This window comes from Colossoma macropomum, unplaced genomic scaffold, assembly GCF_904425465.1.
Source record: "Colossoma macropomum unplaced genomic scaffold, Colossoma_macropomum, whole genome shotgun sequence".
In the NCBI taxonomy this organism is placed as follows: Eukaryota; Metazoa; Chordata; class Actinopteri; order Characiformes; family Serrasalmidae; genus Colossoma; species Colossoma macropomum.
In genome coordinates, this window is record NW_023494802.1 from 1,738,728 (window position 1) to 1,750,069 (window position 11,342).

An 11,342-nucleotide genomic window follows, 5' to 3' on the forward strand; every position below is an offset into this window, starting at 1 on the left:
TTTATTCAAAGGAATTTTGGAGCATTTCTATTGGCCCAATCATAAAATTTTCACATGCTATGTGTCCACTTTTTCTTAGCACATTCCTCTGTGCCTGACCTCTCTGCTCATACTGGTGGGCGTTGAAGGAACCATACTGAACACATGTGGAGCAGCAAACAATCTGATGCTGCATAATGTTGCAAAGCAATGAAACCAAAATACAGACTTGTGCTTTTATAACTTTCAGAATGCATCTGAAATGCATCGTCCACGCAAGCTAGAAAGTTAGCTTGCTCACTCTCAAAGGCTATTTTCCTTATTATGTAAAACTGTCAAGGATTCAAAGAAGAGAAAGAGATCTGAAACTTACCTGTACATGATGATAAACAGTCCACCACTGCCCTGATTGGCTGCAGTTATGCATTTTCTTGCTGTCGGGACAAAACTTTTATTTTTTGACATAATTTGAAAGTTGCCTTTTATGTTGTGTCAAAAATTCATGATAAATGGACCAACATAAATGGTCTAAAATTACTTGAAATTTTTTTCTTACTTTCATTATAAGTTAAGAATGTTTTCCTTGTCCTGTAAAGTTACCTTTTTGTAGACACAGGGTTTTGTTCTGACAGCAGCGATTTGCATAACGTTGAAATTTGCTGAACTTTGTCTATTTGCTGCATTGCAACCCATCATGTACTGAAATGAACACGGTGTGGCGAAGCAAATTTGCAAGGGGATAAGCACTGAAAGACTTCAACTGCCGCATTGCATTTAGCCAATCAGACAAGAGTAGACCGGTCTTCGTCACAGTAGCTAGTTGCTAGTGAGATTGATCGTGTAGACCACAGGCAAGTGAGAATCACTTTCCACCACCAAAAAAAAATCTTTTCCACACCACTGCCACATCATCTGAGCACAAACAGAAAAAACAGAGCCACAAATACTGACCGTGAGGCTCCTAACGCTAACAACAGACTGAGGATCCTTGTAATCAACATCCATGGTACCATTCTCCAATAATCTTTCTTCACCAGGGCAGGTAATGTTGCAACACCACAGAGAAGCCTGATTAAACCAGAGAAAGATTGTGTTTCTTTAAGGGAGATGGTTCTTCAAGGGTTCTTTAGTAAAGAAAATAGTTTTACATAAGTAAATGGTTCTTTGCATGGTGAAATGGTTCTTCAGATTGATGGGGAATGTGTTGTATATGGTTCTATATAGCACCAAAAAGGGTTCTTCTACTGTAACAAGCTTGATATCGTAACAATAGCAGAACCCTTTTTGATGCTATATAGATCCCTACATAGCTACGGTTCCGTACAGAACCATCTACAGCACATTCTCTGTCAATCTGAAGAACACTTTCACGATGCAGTACCCCATAGGCTACACACTTAAAGATGATGGTTCTTCAATGGTTCTTTAGTGAAGAAAATGGTTCTATATATAGCACCCAAAAGGGTTCTTCTATTATTATGATGTCAGGCTTGTTACAATAGAAGAGCCCTTCTGGTGCTATATAGAACCTTTTTCAACTACAGCACATTCTCCATCAATCTGAGGAACGCTTTCACGATGCAAAGAACCCTTTGATCATGGAAAGGGTTCTTTCAGTGTTCATGGTTCTATATAGAACCATTTTCTTTCCTAAAGACCCCTTGAAGAACGATCATTTTTAAGTGTGTACTGTTACCGTAGCCTATTATTATTATGCTATTAATAATAGTATTTTTTTGTAGTGACCACACTGTCACAATGATTTACGTCCCCGATCATGTTTTATGAGGAAAGGCGTTCTGTGTGTGGCTTTGTCAGCTTATCAAGCATGAGCAAGAGTGGAAATAAAAACTTGCTGCCTCTGGCTACTACATTTAAAACATCTAACTGAATCGTCAATCGCTATAGATGGAAACTATTAGCGACAGCAACAACATCAATCAACTCAAGCCTAGTTCATGACAGGCATTCTAAAAACAATTAAACTGTAAAAGGCATGCATCTTTTTTTTTATTCTTCTTGCGATAAGAATAAATAAGAAACTGGCTCAAACGTGTTCAGTATGGTTCCTTCATTTTCAAAACAAAACACCAGAAAAGCCCACCAGCAGTGAGCAGAGGGATCCGGCATGGCAGAATGGGTGAAGAAGACGTGCAAAAAGAGCGAACACATGCTCCAGCAGACGAAGGCACCTTTCCTCCCGTCAGGGCCAACCTGAGCAGAGTTTTCACAAAAAAAAACAAAGCCTGCTACTGTTCAGGCAGCTGGAGCAGAACAAAGCCTGTCTTTATACCGCTAGCACCCGCACTGCGACCTCTCACAGTCTACCTATCCACTGCACCAACCACTGATTCACTATTCACTATTAATTCATCTCTCTCTCTCTCTCTCTGTGACTCTATCACTTTCTCACAGGGTCCAGTAGGAGCTTCAGGATCTAAAGGAGACATGGTGAGATTTACTTGTAAAATTCTCTTAAAAATAAATGGCTCTTAGATTGCATGTATAGTTCTAGGAAAAGTCTTTGTTATATACTTTAAAAATGGTGCCACAAAGGGTTCTTTGAGTGACACTACAGAAGAACCACTCTTACTTCCCTAAAGAACCTGAAAAATAGATTTGTGAGTATGAAGAATAGTTTTAAGATGTAAGGAACCTTATTTTGATGTGAAGGTTCATTATGTGGACTTCACATATCTCATTTCTTGAAATGACCTTCCATTGAAAGGTTTCATAAGTGGTTCTTCTATGGCCTTGCACAAGGACCCTTTTCTAGAACTATTATATTTTAAGACCGTCAGCGGCCCCAAAAAGTATTTGGATATTAGTGCCATGCTTCAAATGTTGGGAAACAAAATGTCAAACCAAATGCCAATAACTTTAAACAGGCCATTCGAAGACTGTCATTTTCTTTCTGGTAGTCTTTCAAAAGGCAGCTGGTGAATTTCAGATTGTTATTGTTTGAACAATTTTTTGGCAGCTTTGCATCCAAAATACCTTTGCACATTTCTGAGTTCATGATCCCATCAGTGAACACAAGCTCAGAGACAGCACTGTAAGAAAAACACTCCCAGACTCTGAGGTTTCCACTGTGCTTTACAGAACCCTCAGTACAGTCTGGTTGGAGCTCTCCTAGCTTTCACCACACAAAGACTCCACCATCAGTCTGATGTTGTGCTGAAAGTGATTTTTAAAGTTGGCCAATGGTTAAATTGTTAAAGTATCCAGCTACTTTTTGGTGCCACAGTATGTGAAGGTTGTTTAAACCAATCAATCAATAAATAAAATTCACATTCAAAACTCATTTGACAAAACTCATTTCCAAAAATGGTTCTTTAGGGAACTAAAAGTGGTTCTCTATAGCAGCGCTACAAATTTGCCCTAATTATTTTGACAAATGTTGATTGCTGGGCAGCTGACATTTTGTCTTGTTATAGGGTATTGCTGGAAGTGATGGCTTACCAGGAGAAAATGGAGAAACGGTATGTAAATGAACTTTACTTGTAAATCTTTAAGAATAAATCAAATTTATTAACACTTCAGGGTTTCTTAATTATGAGTAATGAAAGGCGATATTATGTAAAATGTGTAAAAAGTAAAATGTGTAGTTTCTGTTATCACAATAGATCATTTGTGTGTTTTTTTTTATTTAAAATGAAATTTAAAATAGTTTAGATTTTTAAAAAGATATTGTAATCTTTTCTAATCTTAGTTAAGTTCATTACTTGTAGTCTTGCACTTTGTGAACCAAAAATGAATTGAAAAATTGTTTTCAGGAATTACACACATTACATATCGTTACATTTTTCTTATCTACTCTTATACACGCACAACTCATCTCAGAGCAAAGATGATGCTTGACAAAATCACCCTTTTCTCTTCCTTTTAGGGTCCATTTGGTCCTCCTGGCCAAAAAGGAGAGGTGAGTATGAATTCAGACACTGATTAGTGATGTGCCATTGCAGTGCAATAAAAGTGCATCAATTTTACTTAATTCAAATGGTTTCACCGGTTCCACGTGAATAAAATATATTACATCAACACAGTTACTGCCAGAAGTAAAGTGACAGAGAATTTTATAAAAGTAGGAATTATGAACACATTTGAATGGAGTAAATTCAACGCAGCACTTTTTTCAGTGTGCCAAACACAAGGTGCGTTGGAAATGACTTGGTGTAAGTCTCAGAAAGGTTAACTCGTTACCCCTGTGAGCTAATTAAAACACACCACTGTTCGAAGGTCCATTATGGAGGCTGCTCAGCATGAGCTGATCAATAATGTCCACTATTTATCAGCTGCTCAACAAACAAACTGTCATTTAGTTTGCTGCTTTCCAAAGCTCCTCTGGCACTGGCCTTTATAATCAGTGATGTTTGCAGACACATAGATTTTCAAAATGATTTTATTTAATGATGCACCAAAATGAAATTCTTGGCCAAAACCAGAAAAAGCTGACAATAAAACAATGCCTACAATATCAAATGAATTAGCGTCCTCGACAACAGAGAACAGAGAAGAGATTGGTCATCTGAGGTAATTAATTCCATTATTTTTTTGTTATTCTTTGCACTTTGGTTGTCGTTTGTGAATTTCCTTCATGAACTGAGTGTACAGATGGCATAGGCATGTTTGCAGGGACTCCTTTCTGTTTCTGTTTTACTGTATTCTGCACATTGAGTTGTGTTTTCAAGTTGACACCAGAGAACTTGCCGTCTTTTAAAAAAAAGTAAAAAGAGCCTGGCTCAGTCAGCTGCATCAGACTATGCTGCAGTCTCAGGGCCTCGTGCACGAAACAACCAGTGGACCAGTTGGTACTGAAGCATGAATGACTGTAATGTTTTTAATGTTTTAGAAATTCCAGCAGTGCCTGGCAGTCAGAAGTAACAGTGTGCATGAGACCAATGACTTGAGAAATCAGACGAAATTGGCAGTACATATATACAGGGTGATTCAGAAAGATTCGTCCGATTTCAAAATTATTAAAATTACATTAGATTTATTTCACTTGTAAATCATTACAGAACAATGCAGTAAACTGTAAATGGTTTAAATGAGCATAAAGTTTATTATGTAATTTTACAAGTGCTCAGTATGAACCTCCTCCAGCTGTACAGACAACATCAACGCCATAGTCAAATTCATCCTGTACTTGACTGAGCATATTGGGTGTCACTGTACTCACAGCTCTTTCAATGCGATTTCGGAGATCATCCAGTGTTGTGGAACCAATACCGAACGCTCTGAGCTGTTGGAGGTTCACTGCCGACAAAAATGACGCTGCACAGTTATGACAGATTCACTCTTATTGAACTGGAGAACACAAAAGACATTCTGCTCAGGGGTCGCCATCTCCTTGCAGACTGAAGGGAGCCATCTTCCAGTGACAGTCAGAAACTCTATGACCCCCTCTTTCAATTAGTATGTGATTGGTTCCTAGACGCCTCACAGTTGTAAAAATATGGAGCTTTGAAATCTTTTTGATGAAATCTTATATATATATATATATATATATATATATCTTGCTGTTGTCAGAACAAAACCTCGTATCTCCAAAATGGTAACTTTACAGTAGAAACAAAAAACATACTTTACTTTTAATGTAAGTAAACAGAACCACAATTCTTTCCAAATAATTGTGGGTCATTTCTTTTGGTCCATTCATCATGAAATTTACACACAATGTAAAGAACAACTGGTATTTTCAAACTATGTCAAAAACTGAAAAACAACAAAAATGGAGATATAGTGTTTTGTTCCGACAGCAGCGATATTGAAATGAAAGTTTGGAATGGGTATATATAACGAAAAGCTGCCGAATAAGAAGCTGACCTCAGTCTTGTAGGAACTCTTGTAGGAAACATTTAGCACCATTTTTGCCAGGCCTGTGGGGCTAGTGTTAGAAAGCGGTATTGACACAGGGGTTTATCTACATATTGTTCAGTTTTGTTTTCACTGGTTGCACAACAAACATATTTCATATTTACTTTGGTTGTTAAAAATGTTTCTTATAATGGAAACTACAATAATCATTTTTAAGTGAACAAGTTTTACTTCAGCATCTAAAATGGTTTTACTTGAATTTATATACAGTACCAGTCAAAATTCAGTGTTTTTTCTATATTTTTATTACTGTCTACATTGTAGATTAATATTGAAGACATCAAACTATGAAGGAACACACATGGAATTATGTAGTAAACAAAAAAGTGTTAAACAAACCAGAATATATTTTATACTTTAGATTCTTCGTACTTTAGTTTTGCTTTGATGACAGCTTTGCACACTCTTGGCATTCTCTCAATCTGCTTCATAAGGTAGTCAGGTGGAATGGTTTTAATTAACAAGTGTGCCTTATTGAGAGTAAATCTGTGGAACTGCTTCCCTTCTTAATGTGTTTGAGACCATCAGTTGTGTTGTGTGGAGGTAGGGTTTAAAGTTTTATACAGTGAATAGCCCTATTTGACTATTTTTCTAATCCACATTATGGCAAGAACCACTTAATTAAGTAAAGAGAAATGACAGTTAGTCTACAATGTAGAAAATAATAAAATTAAAGAAAAACCACTGAATGAATTTTGAGCGGTACTGTGTGTGTGTATGTACATATATATGGCCATCTCACCCACAACTAGTTTTGGTGTCAAATCTGTCCTTGATCTTCTTTTTGAACTACACTTGACCTCACTCTCTGACCTCCTGTCTAAAAACCCTCTCGTTTCTTGCACACATAAGTACTGCAGCTGCACCAAATTGCTCCTTATGAACCGATTCTCAAAGATTTAAGAGCACATTCCAGGTTAAACTGGATTAATTGTCTTAATGGATGCCTTCTTAAGCTTTTGTAATATGATTTCTCCAGGGCACAAGTGTGAGAGAGAGAGGCTGCAAAACTCTCACAGCCCAATTAATGTAATTACCAAGGCCGCTCTGATGTTCCAGAAGCGAGCTCACTAGCCTGGTTCCATCGCGCTGTTATTGTTCCTTTTAATTAGCCAGGGAAGAAAAGGACATGCTCTCCTTTTGCAGCAGAAACTGTGATTCTACTTTTGTTGCATGATTATGAATGCTTTGTTAGATGGTCTTGAAAATAAGGGTTCATATACACTGCCGTTCAAAAGTTTGGATTCACTTGTCATATTCTTAAGTGTTGTTATTTTATTCAGTAACTTATAAAATGTGAATTGATCTTATAAACTAGCCACCTAAAGGTGTTTGACGATGTTGTGTTTGATACGTTCTTTCAGAACAAGAACTAAAATGATAAATAATACACTGTATTAACTTTATTATCGTTGCAGCCTGGGCAGCATGGTGAGCTGGGGCCTAAAGGAGTAACTGGACCTCAGGGAGAAATTGGAGCCAGAGGACTACCTGGAAAACCAGGTCTGATGGGACTCCAAGGAGAACCGGGTCTTCCTGGCGTTGCTGGAAAGACTGGCGTTCCTGTGAGTATCTAGTGGACAGTTTGGAAAGTCCAACCTTTCCAAAGATAAAATTTTATGAATGATCTTAAGCCTAAGGCCAGAAACATACTTCATGCAAAGTAGACCGCTGTGAGCTACACAGACAGGGTTTCGCACTTTGTTGCGTTCAAAAATGTGTCACAACGCAATTCAAAACGCAACGCAAGCACAAGCTGCATTCTGAGCATTACAGCAAGGGGTGCTATAGCAATAGCCAAGCCTGATCAAACTCTCAACTGCCATAGCCGACGTGCAGTTGAGTCTCACGCAAACATATCGTAACATATACAATACATTATTGCCTTTTCATTTCAATAGAACAGGCAGCTGATGCTCCTCTACTGTCCATGTTTAGCAGTTGAACAGTAGATCCTGCTCTGATTCGTCCTCTGTTGCCCCCTTGAGTACTGAGTGTTTTAACCAGCACAGTAATGTAAGAATGCATGGTGAGTTTGTGCAGAAGGGCTGTGTGTTTGCAATGTGTTGTCATTTGCGTTTGCGTATTTGCGTTGAGTATGTTTCTCTTCAGAGAGAATATTTGACATTAAACATGTTCAAGATTTAAGAGAGATTATTATTTGATAACTTTCTAAAGTCTCTCTGTCATGTGGCCTATCAATCATGGACTATGGTGGACATCTTAAGATCCATTTTTAGTAGTCTTCAGTAATTAGACTATTTAAATTTTGTTTATTTTTATTTAGTCATTTAGCAGATGCTTGTAAGACTTAGAAAATGTACAAACCGTTGTAGCTGAAGTACTTGGAGATACTGCAAGAATCTGTAACCAAGAGACAAGAGCCATACCATTGTTTGGTCAAATTAAATAAATAAATGCAAATGTAGATGCTGAGGAGAATGAATTAAGTGCATTTTTCAAAAATACAGTTAGTGAACACTTGAACACAGAGGTTAAAGAGAAATTACACAGCAGTTGAGAAATGAAGTGTGAATGAGTGTAATAATGTGGAAACCAAAGAACTGCCTGAAGAGGTGAGTCTTTTTTCAAAGGTTCTTTAGTAAAGACAATGGTTCTACATAGAACCATGAACGCATGATTAAAGGACTCTTTGTATCATGAAAGTGTTCTTCAGATGGAGAGTGTGTTTTGTATGGTTCTATATAGAACCTTTTTTACACACTTAAAAATAAATGGTTCTTTAAGGGTTCTTTTGTAAGGAAAATGGTTCTATATAGAGCCATGAACACTCAAAGAACTCGTTGCATGATTAAAGGGTTCTTTGCATCGTGAATAGGTTCTTCAGATTGATGAGAACATAAGAACGAATAGCACCTGTTCTTTAATTTGTCCTTAACTTTAAATTTGGTCTAAAAAACAGTACATTTAAGATTTTATTTCTTAAATGCATGGAAAATAATAAGATTTAGGAAGAATTAAGAAGATTTAAACCACATATCACATTTGTAGATTTGTATTGGAATTGTCTTTATTTCTCTCTCTCTCTCTCTCCCCCTCTCTCTCTCTTAGGGAAAACTGGCAAGTGAACAGCATATAAGAGAACTGTGTGGACCAATGATTGATGGTGAGAATCTTGTAGATTTAAATTATTCATGAAATGCTGTGTAATACCAGCAGCAGTGTGTGCTGCTTCAGCCTGTCCTGTTTTAAAAGATGAAATGCTGTCTATTCTACCACATCTCAGACCAGATTGCACAGCTGGCTGCCAATCTAAGAAGGCCTCTGGCTCCTGGAGCAGTTGGACGGCCAGGCCCGGCTGGGGCTCCTGGAAAGGCAGGAGAACCTGGGTCCATTGGCCACCCCGGAGCCCGTGGTCCTCCCGGCTACAGAGGCCTTCCTGGAGATCTGGGTGATCCCGGTCCCAGAGGTAAGAGATACTGGCGGTGTCTGCCAATGTACCAAGCTACAGTGATCAGACAGTGTTTACAAGTTTCTCTGAACAAATTTCTGTAGGTGATTTTGGCGAACCAGGTGACAAGGGATCTACTGGAAAGGCTATTGAGGGGCCAGTTGGAGACCAAGGAGAACCAGGTATGTTTGAATACACTATTACGCTGTACTGGAGCTGGACTACTTTTACCTGGGGAGGTTCTACTAAGTGATGATCAATCTGTATTTTTTCTTAATCCAGTATAAATCAGAAATCTATACAGTCTGATAGTAATAATTGTGGAGTGATTTTATTCTAGTATGAATCTGCAGTGTGTATGGTTTTTACAGTCTGACATTAATAATTCTGGAGTGATTTTAATCCAGTATGACCCTGTAGTGTGTGTTTTTTACAGTCTGGCAGTAATAATTGTGGAGTATTTTTAATCCAGTATGAATCTGCAGTGTGTGTAGATTTTACAGTCTGACAGTAATCATTTCTGTACTTGGCTGAATCTGGAGCCCCAGCTGTAATAGTAGTCCTTTTCCAGTCTATCTTGTGCTAAAGGAATAACGAAACCGGCTAACAAACTTGTGCATGCACCTTGTTATTGTCACTGATGTGATTATGCCGGCTATAACCATTAAATACACGCTACTTGTGGGAATCTGGTTCAGGAAACTAAGCTGAACCAGTCAGCCAGTCACACATGACCTTACACAGCCTCCTCTGGTAAAATGAATTAAGCTCCAGTAGTACTTTTGCCCCATGGAAAGATTTTGGCATGTGGTCGTTCATGTTATGGCTTCCCGAATAGTTGACTTTTTCCAGTCAAAAATAAATATTTAGATGCATTTAGTAAATGCAGTATGGCAGCACTTCAGGAAGTGAGGTTACATCTATGCTGCGTCTTCTAAACCAAAGGCGAATATAGTACACAAGTAATAATTTTCCTTTAAAAAGTCTAATTTGCCAATTTTAAAGTAATTCAGAGTACTTCAGAAGGGTCTCATTCACCCACTCTTTATCTGCTAGGTCTCCAAGGAGTACACGGCATTGTTAAAGATGGACGTGATGGTGCACCTGGAGATCCAGGTGAGCCAGGAGAACCTGGCAGGCCAGGCAGGACAGGGCACCAGGGACCCCCAGGAATCTGCGATACAACAGCCTGCCAGGGCGCAGCGGTCCACGGGAAGTCCTCCAATCCCAAGAATCATTAAACAAAGATGGCTTCCTCTTTAAAAACACAGTTGCACCCCAAGGAGAGAAGAAAGAGCAAGAAATCAAGGGGAATAAGATGAACCACAGAATTCCCTTTTAAAATGTTTGGGGGTAAGAAAAAGCATATGAGAAATATCAGTGGATGTGAGAAATCAAAAGATGATGGAACATCAACAGTGTTTTAAGAACTATGCAATTGTTGGGATGAGCAGGAACGAGTGAGCTGAAAGACTTCAAGCCAAGACTTCATCAAAGACAAATCAAAAGAGCAAGGCAGTGCGAAAAGTACAAACAAGTACCATTATGTGTAGATGTGTAAAAAAGTAAAAAGACTAAAAATTGCTTACTGAAATGGTGAAAACTGGCCAGTCAAAACCATATACTTTGTACATGCGTGTGTAAAAACGGTTTCTTACTTCTTACTGTCCTCAATGTCCATTCTAGCTTAATGTCCTTTTGTTCGGACTCCTGTATAGCAACAACTGTGATTGTCTTGACAGCATAACAAAAGAAAAATGAGGCTCAGCAGTGAGATGCCTCATGCATCATGGTCCTTTCTGCCTGAAAGAGAGGATTTTGTACCTCAAAATCTGCCAAAAATCATACAAAGCAACCTGGGAGCATCACTCAGTATAATAAGGTATGAAAATGTGTTGAAATATTTTGTATATTACTGCACCAATAGTATTTTCCAAGTTGTTGTTTTTTTATGCAAATTGTCAACATCTTTTTATTCGGTCATTTTTTACTTTCTTGAATGTGTTTGATGACAGATCCCAACTTGAAAAAATAAAATAATAAAAGAAAACTGAAAGCATCCTTTCAGATG

At 38.1% G+C, this 11,342-nt stretch overlaps 1 protein-coding gene across 1 annotated transcript in view; it reads left to right on the forward strand.

The window, feature by feature from the left end:
• The window catches only part of col9a3 (collagen, type IX, alpha 3), a 50,002-nt gene extending 38,714 nt beyond the window's left edge, over positions 1-11,288 (forward strand). The window contains exons 25-32 of the mRNA XM_036591247.1: positions 2,395-2,430; positions 3,417-3,461; positions 3,869-3,901; positions 7,278-7,424; positions 8,932-8,986; positions 9,107-9,289; positions 9,376-9,453; positions 10,328-11,288. Of these exons, the coding sequence (XP_036447140.1) occupies positions 2,395-2,430; positions 3,417-3,461; positions 3,869-3,901; positions 7,278-7,424; positions 8,932-8,986; positions 9,107-9,289; positions 9,376-9,453; positions 10,328-10,512 (762 nt within the window). The 3' untranslated portion in view covers positions 10,513-11,288. The remainder of the gene's footprint in view (positions 1-2,394; positions 2,431-3,416; positions 3,462-3,868; positions 3,902-7,277; positions 7,425-8,931; positions 8,987-9,106; positions 9,290-9,375; positions 9,454-10,327) is intronic.
• The last annotated feature ends 54 nt before the right edge of the window (positions 11,289-11,342 follow it).